We start from the raw sequence: 16401 nt of genomic DNA, 5'->3' as shown, positions 1-16401 counted from the left end.
CCCCGACTGTGGGAAATGAGTTTGGATACTGCATCTGGCCTGCAGCACCTCCCGTCACTGGACCAGCACTGGCCCTCTTCTCTTAGACTCTCATTCTGGCCGTTTGCTGTGGAGTTCTCAGGTTGCTTATCAGTCAAGTAGGTTAGGGATGCCTTCTTTCCTGGGTTCCCGGAGAAGGAGTAACTGAGGCCATAGGTTAGCAGCCTCCAGGCCATCTGGGATAGGAGGTGGAGGAAGTGGGCAGGTTTCTTTCCCCTGTTTCGAAAGGCAGGTTGCTGGAGGACAGAGCAGGCAAATGGCTGTGTGAAGTCCCACTGCGAGTTCAACCCGCCTGGCCCGTTTCCCTGAGAAGCGCTGCATGGGAAATCGAGAGCCAGGGTTGGCCCTGAGGTCACTCAGGGATCCTCTAAGAATAGTTTCTCCCTGATAAAATGGAGACTCGCGCCCTTGCCCTCTGCCGCAGGATTCTGGGAGGAGGGAAGGGGGGACCAGTGTGCTGGCTCTTTGGCAGAAGAGCGGTGCTGGATTTCAAAGCTCAGTATTGGGCTGCCTTTGCCTTTTGGCTTTCTGTCCCTCAACGCGAGGCCTTTATTTGGGGCTTCACCAGATAAAAGTAGCAGGCTTCCACAGTCTCCGGTCTCCGGCCAGCCAAGGGCACGCACCCTGCACTTTCCCCTCCCCCCAAGTGAAATCAGGGCTGAGACCAAAGGTCCCCAACCTTGTCCTGAGAACTGTGTGACGCCTGAGTGCAGGCCCCGTGCATGTGACCCACCACTGGTGAGCGCCCATCTCTTCCCCTTTTGTAGACAGAGTGGGACGTTAGGAGGAAGCAGGGCAGTTGTGTCTTGTCTTTGCGTAGGTGGCAGTTGAGTGCTTCCCCAGCAGCTTCTGAGAAATCCTGATCCCTTTGCCTTCCCAGGACTGTCCCCTCCCTGTGTCCTTTATCCCCCTCAGAGGGGATTGCACCACGGCAGGGACAGGGATTAGAGGTTCTGGGACTCTGTGGTGACTTATTCCTCCACTGGATCCTGGGGAGAGGTAACAAGGATAAACTAGGACAGTGATCCTGAGGCCATCTCTGTGTCCTCCAGAGTGTGAGGAGCCATGGAGCTGAGTGTGGCTGCCCGCCTGGGGTTGGGAGAATCATATTCCCTTTCTCCTGGCTCCTTCTGTTTCCCTGCCTGGCATGCTTACCCAGGCCCCACGCCTCCACCTGCTCAGATCTTCCCAACCCTCAGGGCCCTGTTCCTGTCACCTCCTCTGTGAAGCCCTTTGAGCTGTGCCAGCACAATCTTGGGACCACTTGGTTGGCATTTACAGTCCAAGTTGGGTAATACCCTATCTTGCTTTGTCCACTAAATCATTTCATTCATGTCGGTCCAGTTTACCCAAATAGATTATAATGTTCTCCAGAGCAAGGAGTGTGAGTCATAAAAATAATCTCCTGAAAAGAAAATTGGAGCCCTATCACTCTCCTTCTTAAATCCCTCCAGGAAGAGCCAGGTCAGAGGATGGGCTGCAAAGCCACATTCCTTTCTCCCTGCAGGATCTGGCTCCTGCCCACCCTCCAGCCCTGCTCTAGGCTCCTCTCCTCCCCTTGCCCAAGGCACTCAGGCCCCTGGCTTTCTTCCAGCTCCCCTCTCTCTCTGAGCCGATTCCTGCCTCATGACCAGGAATACTGTCCCCTCTGCCCCTATGCTTCCATTTCAGGGTGAATGTTCCCTTCTTGGAGAAGCTGTCCTCACCACCCTGTCTCAGAGGCCCCTTCTTATTTCCTTCATTGTACTTATGTGTAATTGTGTGTTTGTCTGTCTCCCCTACTAGATGGGGGCTCCATGGAGGTAGGGGTTGGGTGTGTGTTGTGAATCACTGAATACCCCAGGCTGGCCTCACGTTAGGCACTTGGATCCATTATTTCTAGGGTGAGTGGTAATAATAGTAGCAGCTAACATTTATAGATTGCTTTCTGTGTACCAGACACATACTAGATATTTTGTATAAATTATGCCTTTTGATCTTCCTCTCAGCATTCTTGAAAGGGTAATGTCATCCTGGTTTTATAAAGGAGGTGTCTGAGGCCCGGAGATGCTAAGTGACTTGCTCACAGCTATTAAGTGGCAGAGTTGGGACTCAAACCCACACTGCTGGCCGGTGCCAGGTTAACCTCATCCTGCGTCCCTAGCAAAGGGCTGGCTGGACATTAGGGTTAGTTGGCTCCAGTGCTGAGAGGGTCAGAAGGAAAGCTTCTGCTTTTTCCTGCCTTTATCTGAAAAGTCTGGACTTTTCAGAACTGGGAGGATGAGGGAGCTAGAAGTCGGAGCATAGTCTGGGTATTTGAGTAGATGGGACTTCCTCTTGTGGACAGACTTGGGCTCTGCCACCATCAGAGTGAGGCATATGAGAGGACGCGGTGAAGCTTGGCTGGGAGGTTGGCTGCTGTGGTTGGCTCGAGCTGGTGGTCATCGCTCAGAGTGAGCCAGTGATAACTTTGGTCTCCCTCAGTGTAGGCATCACCTCCAGTCCAGCTAGAACGCTTCTCTTGTCGGAAAGCTCGCTATCTGATCCAATGGGACAGTGGGGGGCAGCTCTAGAGAGTCCCCACCTGTCCCCATAACATCTCCTGCTGCTCCTGGGTCGCTAGAGGGACCCAGACTAAGTCAAAGGCCTCTTTCCACACAGCCCTTCAGCTAGATGAAGAGCATCAGCCATGTCTGCTCAGGCTTCTGTCTTCCAGGTAAACGTCCCCTCCCCTCCCAGGCCCCCTCTGTGTGGCAGGTTTCCAGAGCCTTTCTCCTAGAGGAAAGTCTGGACATCTTTGGGGGCTTTGGGGCTGAGGGAAGGCCAACCAAGGAGGAGCTATCTTTCAGTATCAGTCTTTTTGTTTCAACTATGAATTTTAATAGCTGTTTTCATGATTATAAAATTAAGATTTACTCGTTGTAAGTGATTTAGAAAATCACAGTGAAGAAAATACACCCAAGTCCCATTTTCCCACAGTCCTACTGTTGGGCATTAAGGTGATGGTTTCAGCTCCCAGCAAGTGTTCTGGGATGGTCCTGAGTTACTGTCGTTACATCATCCTCTCAACCTGCAGGGCCTGGACAATCTTGGTGTAGACAATCAGAGATGACAGATAGGTTTCACCGTGCACGTCAACCTCGGCGTTGAGAAAGAGCCTAAGACTACAACCAGGGTCAGTGAGAAAGATCATTGTGATTGCTTAGCAATGTCTGCCATGGGTATAGGAGGGAGGACAGTGGCCTGTATGCCACCTGCTCATTCTCTCTATACTAAGTGATGAGAACTTGAGATATCAGTGCAACTGAGGTTGGTCTTGGGTCTCTTCGAGACTCTACGCCCAAGTCCTAGAATCATTTCTTGGAAGGAAACAGCAGAAGAGTCGAGTTCCCAGTCAACCCTCCCTTCCACTGAAGTGTGACAAGGGAGCTCATGACTCAGAGCATGAGGCCATTATGGAAGAAAGACATGGATCCTGTTAAACCAACAAGCAAGCCCAGTACAGGCCAGGGACCGGGAACCCCAGCAGGGGAGATGGAGGGTGAAGGAAATGTGTCTTGGCACCACTGCTTGGGCCTGGCAGGGCTGCAGGACCAGGCTCTGGCTATCAGGTTCCCTCTCCTTGCAGTAATTCATGGCTTGTTGGGGCCTGTCACAGCAGCTGCTTGATATAAACCACGCTCCAGGTTCCCTGCCCTCAGTGGCCTTGTCAGGCAGAACTGGAGCAGCAGGGAGGGCTAATCAGTGCCCTGGGCCTGCTGACGCTCTGGCTTATTCACCTCTCACCTCCACTCTGTCTTCCTCCTCTCTCCCAGCCCATGAAACCCCTGAAGGCCACAGCCACCACCTCCCAGCCCGTGCTCACCATCCAACAGATCGAGACCATCTTCTACAAGATCCAGGACATCTACGAGATCCACAAGGAGTTCTATGACAACCTCTGCCCCAAGGTGCAGCAGTGGGACAGCCAGGTCACCATGGGCCACCTCTTCCAGAAGCTGGTGAGTCTCCTGTTGATGGAGGGGCCTTTTCCGGGGCTTCAATGGAGCTGGTGGTGTTGGGAGAGGACGGGTGAGTCCTAGCCCTCCTGACCTCCTTGAAGGACTGGGTCGTTTCTGAGTCCCCTTGCCTCGACTCCCAGACTCCCCCAGTGAAGCCCTCGAGTGCTTCTAGGGTTGCTGGAGACAGGCCGTGTGCATGGTGCTCCTGGCAGGGCGTTGCTTCTAACCAAGGGGGCTCCAGGGCTGGAGCAGAGGCTCCGCTGCTGGGCTTCAGGTCTGCTGTTACTCAGCTGACAGAGGGGCGTGCGCCAAGCGGACAGGCATTCCCTGCACCTCTGTACCACCTCTGAAATGAAACGGTCGGATGGGAGACCGTGTCAGCTAACGGTCCTTGCCCGAGGACCCCGGAGCAGAAAGCATAAAGAGCCCAGCCCCCCGCCACCACCATCGCCGGGGAGGGAAAAAACATGAGAAGGTAGAATCCGTGCAGATTTTGTGTTGGGAAGGGATCGTGGAGGTCTTCTCAGGGCTTCCGTGACCCCTCTCCCCAGCTCTCTGTCTGTGTTCCCTGGAGGACCCCCAGGTCAGACCCACGGGACCCCCCACCCGCTTCTCCCCCCATAACTTCTGCCAGCCCAGTGGGCAGCAAGGAGACCTGGAGTCAGCGGCCGTTGTTCTGGGGTGTGAACGGTGGGGGGCAGGGAGCTGCGCCTCTCTTTTCCCCTCCTGCACTGGCGGGCCTGTTGAACGGACAGGCCTCTACTTTTCTTACACTGGAGAAAACTCTTGTTGGACACTCCTAGGGCTTCAAGTTCAGCATGTTCAAAACTGAACTCTCTGTCTCTGAAGTTCTTTGCTCTTCTTCCTGCCTCCATCTCTGGGCACTGCCACCATCCCATCCTCATCCATCAGTGACTCCTTGGACTCATCCTTGGCTCCTCCCCTCCCCCAACCCCTCTCTCCCTATGTCTCCTGGAGTCCACTTTTTAATGCTCTCAGCCACCTGCTTCTCTCCACTTGCTCTGGCGCCCTCACCTGAACCACTGCTGTAGCCTCGTGATCGGCTCCTGCACCCAGGCCTGCCTCCCCTTCTGCCTTCCACTTCTACATAGCTGCAGGAGAGTTATCTAAACTCCTGACCAGACCATCCTTCTGCCCTGCTTAAATCCCTTCAGGGGCTCCCCCTTGCCCACTGGATAAAGGCCATACTCTGAGGAATGGCTTAGGAGACCCTTCACGTACTGGCCTCTGCCCACCCCTGGCCTCTGGCTGCTGCCTCCCTCACCCTCTGTGCCCCTTGACTTGAACTTTCTGTTCTCAGTTCATACTTCTGGCATTCTTGACCTCTGTGTACTGGAGGCTCTAGCTGCCCGAAATGCCCTTCCCCATTGTGTCTGGCTTCTCCTGGTCAGTTCCCAGCTTAGAAGTGACCTCCTCAGAGACGTCTTCCCAGACCCTTGAACAAAGCTCTTATGCTTGTCCCCTCAGTTAATACTGTAACTGCCTGTCTCCCCCAAACCATAGGCTCCAGGAAGGCAGACTGTATTTTTTTCATCATTAGATACCACCCCCCCCAAGAAGCAGCTCAGTGCTCAATACATGAATGAATGAATGAGTACATCATGACCTTGACCACTGGGACTAGGGAGAACTTGGAATGGCATTGAGGGAGATGTCACAGGGCCTGAGGTCTGTGTCCTGAGACACCAGCAGTGTTGTGGAGACAAGCATAGCTTCTAGAGCCAGGTCACAGCTGGGTTTGAATCCCGGCTCTGCCACGGATTAAACTTGTGACTTTGGGCCACTTATCCAACCTCTCTGTGACTCAGCCTCCTCATCTGTAAAAATGAGGATAATGATAGTATTTACCTCATTGGATCGTTGGGAGGACTAAGTGAGTTAATACCTGAAAAGTACTTGGAACAGGGCCTGGAACATAGTAAATTAGTAAATAATAGTTAGCTGTCATCATTACTGTTATTATGATGATTATTATTACTGGGAAGAGGCAGTCCAGAAGGCCTCTTCCTCCAGTAGGAAGGAAGAGGAAGTTCCCTTCCTCCAGTAAGGGATCTTCGCGCTTCTGGTTCTGGCAGACCCAGAGTGCTTGCCCCCGTTCAGGGTGGTGAACCCCAGTTATCACGCCAGCCTGGTCCCAGGAGCCTGAGCTGATTGGCTTAGAGGGGCAGCCTCTCGTCAGCCCTCAGGAGAGCAAAAGGGAGCAAACCCAGGGGTGGGAGGGTGAGTGGCCTGGAGCATAGTGGAAGGTCTCTGGGGTTACCTTTATCACTTGGACCCTCCTGCCACCAGGGTTCCCTATTCTGGCCTCAGCTCCAGGGCTGCTGATGAATTTGCTACTCGCCTTCCCTCCCCCAGCATCATGGACTGATGTCTGAAGCCCCAGGGGGCTGCAGGCCTGCGGGGCACCTGGGAGGATCCAGGGCCAGCCAGGCATCTGGAGGCAGTTTATTTTCAGCTGGTCTTGGGGTATTTGATTATCCCTTACCAGAGAAGAGAATTAGCATCTCTGCTATTTGTTTTATGAGATCACCCCAGTGCCAGGCTCCTGTTTCCAAGCAACCTCCACTTCCCAGTTAATGACCCTGGCAGGCCAGTACATGGGGCCTCCAGACGAGGGTGCATTGTGGATGGCCTGCGATGGCTGGTGACTTTCTGCCCAGGTGGCTCCTGCTTCTAGCTCCCCTCCTGCTACCTCCTTTGGCAGTGGGATGGGAAGATCGTGTTCCAGCCTAGGTCCCCAGCCTTTATCCTTCTTGCGGGAAATAGGGACAAGGAGGGCACATTCCTGGAAGAAGAATAGCAATGATTTTTACTCTGCTTTAGGAAGTGACTGTCCAGCACATCTCCACTAGCTTGGGACACCCATGGGCCAGTACTCCCCCGAAAAAGGAAACAAACTCCATCCCTTCCTGCCCCTCTCCTAAGGTTTTTCTTTTTGAGAAATCTGGCCTGTCTGGTGCTGAGACCTACATGGCTCTGGCCTTGGCTTCTCCGCAAGCATCCCGGTTCTCACTTTCCTCTCTGGCTTTCCTGGGCCCCACCTGCCAGCTTCCTCTGGGGGCTCTGTCTCTCCCCTGGGCGCCTCCAGACCCTCTGCCCCACCATTTTGGGTCCTTGAGGAGCACAAGGATTCTGCAGAAAGCAGAGTGGTCCGGGTAGGGCTTGGGGGCGGCCCATTTTCTCCATCACCTTGGTGGGAGCCCCTGAGGAGGCCCCGCAGCAGCTGAGACTCCTTACTACTTCATTGAAAAAACGTAAACCAGAAAATCTAGAGTCCTGTAGCAAACAACTGGGTACTCACCGCCCAGAATTAACACATGTTAAGCTCTGAAGATACACGGCAAAACTTTTTAATTAAGAAAATAAAGCATGACAGATGAAGATGAAGCTTCTCTCTCCTCCGCCTTTCCTCTTGCCCTCCCACCCAGCTGAGAAGCTAGTACTGGCATGAATTTGGTGTGTAGCCTTCTAAACGGTAGTTTGTGTTTTTCCTACATATCTATATCTTTTTATGGCATTGCATGCCCTTTTTAAATGAATATAAGTGTGTATATATATATCATATTTTATATATTTTGCAATTCAACCAGCATTCATTTTGAAACTTGTCTATATTGCTACACATAGATGTAGTTCATTCATTTTAACTGCAGTGCGTGTACAGCTTCCTCTGTTTGTGAGCATTTGTTTCCAGTCTTTCCACAAGAGGAAGAGCGAGGCAGTGGATACCCTTGCTCACGTTTCTTTGGGTGCACACAAATGCAAGTTTGTCCAGAGCATCGCTCTCTAGTAGAAATATAATGTGAGCCACATAGACAATTTAAATTTTCTAGTAGCCGCATTTTAAAAAATAAAAATGAAATAAGATAAAGTAAAAATAAACAGGTGACATTACTTTTAAGAATATATTTTATTTAGCCCGATACACCTAAAATATTATCATTTTGAAATGTAATCAATATTGAAAAATTAATGTGATAATTTACTTACATTCTCTTTTACATCCTGAGCCTTTGCAATCCAGGGTGTATTTTATTTATTTATTTATTTTATTTTTTGAGGAAGATTAGCCCTGAGGTAACATCTGCTACCAATCCTCCTCTTTTTGCTGAGGAAGACTGGCCCTGAGCTAACATCCGTGCCCATCTTCCTCTACTTTATATGTGGGACGCCTACCACAGCATGGCTTGACAAGCGGTGCATAAGTTCACACCCAGGATCCAAACTGGTGAACCCCAAGCCACTGAAGTGGAACGTGCCAACTTAACCACTGCGCCCTGGGCCAGCCCCAAGGGTGTGTTTTACACTCACAGCGCATCTCAATTTGGACTAGCCAGATTTCGGGTGCTCGGTAGCCACAGGTATCGAGTGGCTCCTGCATTGGACAGCAAAGCCCTAGAATTCGTATGTAGAAGTGGTTTGCTAGGTAGTAGGCTGAGCTGTGAATGTCTTCGACTCTATTAGTAATTGACAAATTACTCTCCAAATAATTGTACTAATTTACATCCCCACAAGCAGTCTATAAAAGTTCCTATTTCCCCACTTTCTTGCCAACCCTTGAGATCATTAGACTTTTAAATTTTGGCTAGATTGATGGGTGTGAAATAGTATCTCATTGTGGTTTTAATTTAAATTTCCACCCTTTGCTCCCTTAAAAGGAAATGCCTATGCACAGCCCAGAGAAGCCTTTCCATAACTATTTGAGGGATTGAATTAATGAGCCTCGGTTTCCCTTTTGCAGAAAGGGGTGATGGCATCTGTTCTGCCTCTCATGGGAGGCGAGCCTCTGTGTGGTCATAAGTCGTGGAAAGCTTTGTGTTAGGTTCAGAGTGACATGCATGTAATGAGGCAGGGCCTCTGGCTCCTTGGAGGCTGAAGAGGTGGGGACAGGGACCTAGAAGCTGAGGGGAGGTGGGGACTGTGTCTTTAAATGCTGTGCCTCACAACGTGGGGAGGGTGGCATGAGCAGGCCACGCATGCCCACACTGCTCCCTGTCTCTCCCTCCTCCAGCTAATTCCAGCATGTGAAAGAGCTATGGGGCATTAAGGGGCTTCAAATCCTGCAAGACCTTGATGATGCTAAATAAAGCCAAACGCTAAGATGAGTTGAATTTCTAGCATGCCAACAAAGGCCCTGCTCTGCTCCCCCCAACCACCAGTACCCCCTTATTAACCTTATTGGCTGAGCCGGGTTTCCATGGAAACTGTCAAGTTCAAAGGGATACTGTAGTATGTTCATCCTGCCTTTCGCCTCTGTTCCCAGCTAGCCCTTTGGAGCTGAGTTAGAGATTCTGAGTGCTAAGGGAACTCCAGGTGCTCTGGTTAAGCTTTCATCCATTCATTAATCCTCTCTCCCCATCCCACTTCTGACCTCCTCTCTCCCCTTCTCTCTTCTCCCTGCAGGCCAGCCAGCTTGGTGTGTACAAAGCGTTTGTGGATAACTATAAAGTCGCTCTGGAGACAGCTGAGAAGTGCAGCCAGTCCAACAACCAATTCCAGAAGATCTCCGAGGTGGGCAGCTCCCTGCACAGCCACCCCTACAACTCAGGTCTTTGGGGGCTGCTCAGAGCCTTCCAGCCTTTGGGCCTCTCCTCCCCTGCTTGCCAGTTAGGGAAACAGTTCTTCTGATGGGTAACACTTAGCCTGACATTTGCTTTTTTGCACTTGACGTTTTCCTCTTAATATAAAAAAATCGATTTGTTTGATTTTGTTATTCTCTTTTAGGTTATTCTGTATTAGAACAGGGGAGGCAAAAAAGAAAAGAAAAAGGTGTATTCTCCCACAGTGTGGTGACCTTGAGCAAGTCACTTCCCTTCTCTTGGCCTTATTTCGTCTTCTGTAGAGTGAGGTGTCTGGATTTGTCCAGCTCATCCCAAACTTGCTCGATAACCACCAGGCACTGTTTAATATGCCGATTGGCAGGCACCTTCCATGGAGCCTCCATTCAGAAGGTTTGGGGGGGCCCCAGAGGTCTGTATTTTTAACAAGCTTCCCAGGTGATTTTTATGATCAGGAAGATTTGAGGAAGTCTGGACTAGGTGGTCTTTTAGGATCCTTGCAATCCCACAAACAGAGAGAGGACAAGGATCGCTTATGTGGGAAGAAGCCCTAGACCCGTGGGCTGTGAATACACCTGTCTCTGCTGCTGCAGGCACACCTTCCCTCTGTGCTCCTCTGCAGGGCAAAGATGTGGCATTGTCTGCCATCGACACTTCTGTCCAGGATGTGGCAGCGAGGGGCTCTAGGATCCTTCAGGAGCACAGCGCAGCTTGCCCTATTAGCCAGAAAGATCTCAGTGACACCCCCAAGCCACTGGCCTTGCAGTCGCAGCATCAGCTCCAAGCTCAGGGCAAGAGAACCTCTGGTTCCGGGGATGGGGGCTCCGTCTGCAGTTTTGGAAGTCCTGCCTTATAGGCCCCCCTGGACCCTTTGCTTTCCCATCTCGGCTCTGATGCTGGGAAAGTTGATGAGCTGCAGGATGTTTTTGTGAAACTAGTGGGGTTATGGGTTATACCCAATTTTGGAATAAGCCAGAGGCAGCACAAGAGTTAGGCGGACAGAAATGAAAATGTCAGTTTGATTACTAGTAAAGGCTAGATTGGAAAAATGTGGACTTGGATTTGTAGCCACATTGGGCTTGCTAACACTTCCCCTCCACAATTAAACACATCTATTGCGGGCAGAGAGAGGAGGGCTGAGCTCAGTTCCTTCTCCCAAACCTGGGGATCAGGTGAATCACCTTCTGCCTGGGAGGATGGAATGAGGAGTGGGGAAGTCCCTCTGCGTGGAGTCACGAGCTGGAGAAATGGTGCTTCCCCTCATGGCTCCCAGCCCTCCCTGGGAACCAACTGGATTCCCCTGATCTGTGTTAGAGTGGTCCTGCCAAGGCTGCCCGGGTGCCCAGGGTCATGTATGGTGCAGAGTGTGGGGGAGTCTCCTCTTAGCCAGGCTGACTGCCCGTTCTCTGTGGTCAGGAGAAACCCCTGCTCTCGTCCCCAGGTCCCTCTCAATGCCTGCAGTCCCCAAGGGTAGAGTCAGGCCCATGGCCTGCTGCCAGGTGGCTTCTTATCCTGACTCATGTGCTGATGCTGTTGCTTCCTACTGGCTCCTACTGGCGCTACCACTTAATTACTGCAATTAGGCCCTTTTCCTCTGCAGCAGGAGCGATTTCATACCTCTAGGCTGTACTGGAGTGGGCATGGAGAAAAATTCCCTAAAGCTGGGAAGCCAGACACCAGCCAGAGAGAGACAGAACCTCGAGGAGCTGAGTAACCCCCTCTCCACATCCCCACCCTCACCCCCAAGCCCCAGGCTCAGTCCCTCGGGGTTGTCTCTGTCTGGAAAGAGCCTGAGGCAGGAGTAGGAAATGTGGAGCTCCCTCTGCTCGGGCATTTCCTCCCTCCAAAGGAGAGCAGGCAACATCACCTGGGGGCCTGGGCCTCACCTCACCCCCACCTTCCTGTCGACACCTGCCTTGGAGATCCACTCTAAGCGCTCAGCCCTCCAAGTGGGAATTGCATTACAGCTCCAATTGGAGGCCACACTGGTCCCTTGGCAAGGGCTGGAGCTGGAACCTCTCTTTCTAAAGGCAGATAAAAGAGGTTTGGATCAGATAAGCCCTCTCTGGAGCCTGTTTCCAGCACTCAGTACACGGTCACTTTGCATGGATCCAGGAGGGGTGTTCCTCTCCGTCCTTGCAGTTTCCTGTCTGGTGCCTTGCACAGGCACTGGTGGGTGGCAAGTGTCAGGCGGGGCTGGGGGCTGGCTGACCCCCTCTCCATATGGGTAGGCTAGAGCTTGGACTGCCCTGTGGGGCTCAGCCTCTAGGCCCCAAGCGCACCCATCCTGCTTCCCCCTGTGCAGGTGTGCGGGAGCCTTCGCTCCTTATCTCAAGGGCTGCTCCTGCCCCAAAGATCAGCTGGTACCCCAGGTGCTCATCCACTCAAACCTTGTGTGCCCTGAGCTGTTGTGTATAGACCCCTAAGTAGTGGCTGCTGCTGGGGGGAGCCCTTGGCGGAGGATAGGGGACCTGTTCTTGCCACCACTCATTTTCTGGAGGCCCTCAGAGTCGCCAGGGAGGGGCTTTCATGGATGGGCTGAGAGGCATCAGTATCGCCGTCCTCTGTTACCTGGAGCCTCTCCTTTCCTGCACCTGGCCGCTGGACTCCACAAGGCTCAAGGAGACGGTGGGTGTGGTACAGGGAAGCAAGGAGGCAGAGGGAGGCCCGTGTCCCTTGTTCTTCATCTCTCTTCTCACATTTGCTCCCCTGGGTCTCAGAGCCCTTCTTCCTGCCATGCTCACAGTGGGGGATGGGGATGCTTAGGGGACAGGCCAGGTAATGATTCCTCTCCTCTGTTTGTCAGGAACTCAAAGTGAAAGGTCCGAAGGACTCCAAGGACAGCCACACGTCAGTCACCATGGAAGGTACTTTGGGGAACAGGCTGGATAAGAGTCACCTTCCTTTGTCTGGCTTTGTGGACTACGGTGCCCTGCTTGTGTTCGTGTGTGTGTGTTCGTGTGTGTGAGCTCGTGCACGCGAGGAATCCAGCCTCTGTCCCCAGGCAGCCGGCCAGCTACAAACGTGCTCCTTCTTAGGATGCCAGTAGGCAGCTCGCTCTCCTCCTCCTCCTCCCGCCTTGCCACGCGCCTCCCCTCCCCTCCCCTCCCCCCCTGCTAGAGGAGCACTCGGAAGCGGCTGCTTGATTCTGGAGGCTGTGCAGCAGCAGCCGGCAAGGTGCCTGAGTGGCCGGGCTGCTGATGGGAGCCAGGGAGCGATGGCCACATGCTCCTGCCGCGGGGACCGAGGCTGCCATGGAAATTCTCCTCATCATTCGCTTCTGCTGTAACTGCACCTATGGTAACCCAGGCCCCCACTCTTGGGAGGTGGCGTATCTTCCAGCTTCTGGGGCTCGCTGGAGTGGGCTTAAATGTGGCCATCAGGGTTTGGGGGCAGCAGGGAAGAGAGGGGGCACAAGTGGCTGGATCTGCGTTTACCCCCATTCTGGTCAGCTTCCAGCCTGGAGTTGAAGTCTGGGGTCCACTTGGGGCAGGGTGGCTTAGAAATGGAAGGACCAGGCTAAAAGGGTCCAGATACCTCTGAGGATCTGTGGGGAATTCGTGGCTTAGCTTGAGAGGCAGTGGGCAACTTCCTGGAGAGGCTGTTAAGGAAAGTGACAAGGCTGTACCTACAGGCATGGCAACCTGGGGCTGGAAAGGGGTCAGCAGGGGCCAATCAGAGAGTGACAGATGGCCTGGACAGCAGTGTCTTGGACCAGGAGGGCGCCAGCCCTGCCTGGAGGGAGAAGTTGGGAGTTTCTTTGTTTCCGGAGAGAGGAGAGGAGGTATTGTGTGCTCAGAGTGCGCACGCTGTCTTCGCGACATTCTCTCCTCGCGGAACGCGGCGGGGGAAGAATGTGCATGCGGTTGGGAGAGCAGGAAGGAATTGGGTGCTCCCAGGGGCTTGGTTTCTAGCCCCGGAGACCCTCGAGCTGAGGTCTTGGCACTTAGCGCAGAAGGTCGGCGGTAAATGCTGGCAGGAGAGGGGGGTGTGGCAGGCTGCTGCTTTGTGAAGGTCACACACCCACCACGAGATGGAAGGGACCTAGAGCATCCTCTGCTGCTCCCTCAGCGAGGGGGTCCTGGGCCAGGCACATGCTGTCAGTCAGGCAGGTGCTCAGAGGAGGCTGAAGCAGGCCTGGACAAGGAGGTGTCTGCACACCGGGGGGGCCTTGCTCTCTGAGGCAGGGAGCGCCTTAGGGATGACTCAAGCTGCCTTTGGCTGGAGTGTGGGGGTCACGTGTTGCTTCCAGGCCAGCTGCTCTGGGCCCCTGTGTGTTGGAGTGGCAGACGACTGGTTCTAGGACCTTTTTCCCTCCCCCAAGGCGTTTTGTTCTGCACCCTTCTCAGTCCCTTTGCTTTCACATCTCCGTGGTAACCCGGAGCTCCTAGTCAAGGCAGAGGGGGGTGGCAGTTTGCTGGAGGAGAGAGGATGAGGTTTCCTTGGCTGTTTCTCAGAGGCTGCTGTGTCCAAGGGGCTGTCGTCCCCTCACCTCCTCAGGCTGTCCTGTGTCAAAGACCAGCGTGATGGAGGTAAGCCCTGAGGCAACCCCTCTCCAGCTGCCCCAGCAGGACAGCTGGGGGAACACTAGTCGCTGGGCAGAAGCTGTCCTGTGTCCCTGGCCCCTGGTTCAGATCCTGATGGCCGGGGTCAAGAAAGGAGCTGGACCTGACGTTGGTCTGTTTGAACATCAGAGGGGAAGTGCTCTTTGTGGTCTGGCCTAGGAGTTGGTTGAGCCTCAATTCTGCGTCCCTAAAAAAGGAAACGAACTTGGCCCTTTGCTTCCTCTTCTCTCCCCAAAAGGAAGCTTAGTCTCAGTGAAACAGGCCCTTGGCCTGGAGTTCAGGATTTTTTTGGTCCCTGCGATGCCGTCTTTGAAGTCAGCTTCGGAGTGGAGAGTGAGGATTGAATGAACCCTGGCTGACCACTCGGTTTAGAATCTTCTCAGCTCCTCCAAGGGATGCTGGTTCTGGGGGTCCCCTGGAGATGGTGCAACTTGGGGCTCACTCTGGAGTTGTTTGCTTTAATGGTTATTTTCTGAGCGCTCATTCTACAGGGCTCCGTGCCAAATGCTGGGGGGATGCAAAGAGAAGTCGTGGGTGACCCAGGCCCCTAAGGAGGGGGCTCTCCTTGGCAACAAGAGAGGCCAGCTCACCCACTCCTTCCTGGTGAATCTTTCCGAGAATGCTCCGGCGGGTCACAGAGCTTTGGCAGGAGTGCCTTCCCCTAGGGAAGAGGGCAGCTCAAAGTTAGGAGCATGGGTAGATCTAAATTCAAACCCAGCTGTCACTTACAGCTTTGTGATTGTGGATAAGTTACATAGCTTCTGTGTGCCTTAGAGAAGTTTCCTTATCTGTAAAATGGGGCTAGTGATAATTGCTTCCCTTTTTAATCAAAGGAAATAACGCATGTGAAACAGTGCCGTCAGTACCCAGCAAACAAGAGAGAGGCCAGCTTGCTCACGTCACTGATCTGACTTGTAGGCACAGTGGGTGGTGTTTGCAAAAGCGCTGGTCGGGGAAGGCTTCCTGGAGGAGGAGGAGAGACAGGCATTGCAACTTGGTGAATGGTGTCTATCCCAGGAATGGGACTGGCATGGTGAGAAGTGGAGAGAATGGGGAAAGCAGGGGCAGGGGAATCCAGCCCGCCGGAGCCGTGGAACAGATGAAGGGGCAGGAATAGGTGAGGGGAAAAGGTGGGCTCTTCACCCTGCATTCTCAGGGGAAGCAGGTGTGCAGGGGCCGTGAGGATGCCCCCCTGGGGAACATCGGGGTCACTCTTCCTCCCCTGGCTCCCCCTATATCTGACTGTGGCCCCCGGGCCTTCTCCCTGCACTTGCCTCTCCCACCTCTCCTGCAGCTGCCCTCCCCACCTGGCGCCGAGGTGGCAGGACTCATTCCACAGCCCCGGTCAGGTGGACTCTTGAGGTGACTTCAGGCATATTAATAACCCCTCTGAAACCCAACCCACCATTTGTGCAGATCTCTGAGCTTAGTCAGAAACCTCTTCCTCCTGGGACCCGAGAGAGGGATGTAGGGAGCTGACACTGCAGGATCAGCTTTCCCCGGGCTGGAACTCAAGGGCCCACCCCGGCAGGTGTCAGCTGAACTCGCACTTTCTCTTGGGTCTCTGGGGCTCTCGGGGTCTGGTGTTTTCCTCCCTGAAGATGAGCTAAGCCACAGGTGGGTACCCTAAACAGCCTCAGTGCTGGGTCCCCCCTGGGCTGGTAACTGGGCTCTACCCTCATTGTCCCAGGATACCCCAAGGCTCGTCCTGTCCATTCTAGCTCCCGTAGCCTGTGGGGAGGGTCTCTAGAAATTGCTAAATTAAGAAAGTGCTACAAATAAGTCATGGGAAGTGTTTCCATAAAGCAGTGGTCTTCAATCCTCGCTATGTATCAGAATCAGCAAAGGAGCTTGTTAACGATGCTGATACCCGGGTTCCACCCAGCAGATCGGGATTCAGTTGATGGGGTGAGGAGAGGGGCAGGCAGCTGTACCTTTTAAGAGCTCCCCCAGTGCTTCTAATAGGCAGCCAAGCAGACTGCAGATAAGGCTGTGGCACACCACTGAGACTGCATCTTCTCTGTAGCCAGCAGATTGTTCCCCAAAGTATCAGCTTAGCAATGCACAGGGGACTTATATCTAGGGCTTCAGGGGACTCTTTGGTTTGGGGGCTGGCTAGGGCATGAGTATCAGCTCTGGGACCTGTCACAACCTAGTCCAGTGGGAGATGCAATCTAGGATGCTCCTCCCCAGACCAGCATCCTGCCTCTTACTGCTTCTGTGGCAGGAGGACAGAGG

General features: G+C 53.4%; 1 protein-coding gene across 6 annotated transcripts in view; it reads left to right on the top strand.

Moving 5' to 3' along the window:
• ABR (ABR activator of RhoGEF and GTPase) overlaps positions 1-16401 on the top strand; it is a 179206-nt gene that overhangs the window by 110653 nt on the left and 52152 nt on the right. For all 6 annotated transcript variants that reach the window (XM_014826907.3, XM_070482624.1, XM_014826909.3 and 3 more), the window contains 3 exons: positions 3834-4019; positions 9444-9551; positions 12405-12465. In XM_014826907.3, the coding sequence (XP_014682393.2) occupies positions 3834-4019; positions 9444-9551; positions 12405-12465 (355 nt within the window). The remainder of the gene's footprint in view (positions 1-3833; positions 4020-9443; positions 9552-12404; positions 12466-16401) is intronic.

The sequence above is a fragment of the Equus asinus genome, chromosome 13, assembly GCF_041296235.1.
Source record: "Equus asinus isolate D_3611 breed Donkey chromosome 13, EquAss-T2T_v2, whole genome shotgun sequence".
NCBI classification, from domain to species: Eukaryota; Metazoa; Chordata; class Mammalia; order Perissodactyla; family Equidae; genus Equus; species Equus asinus.
This window is presented reverse-complemented; position numbering and strand designations above follow the sequence as displayed.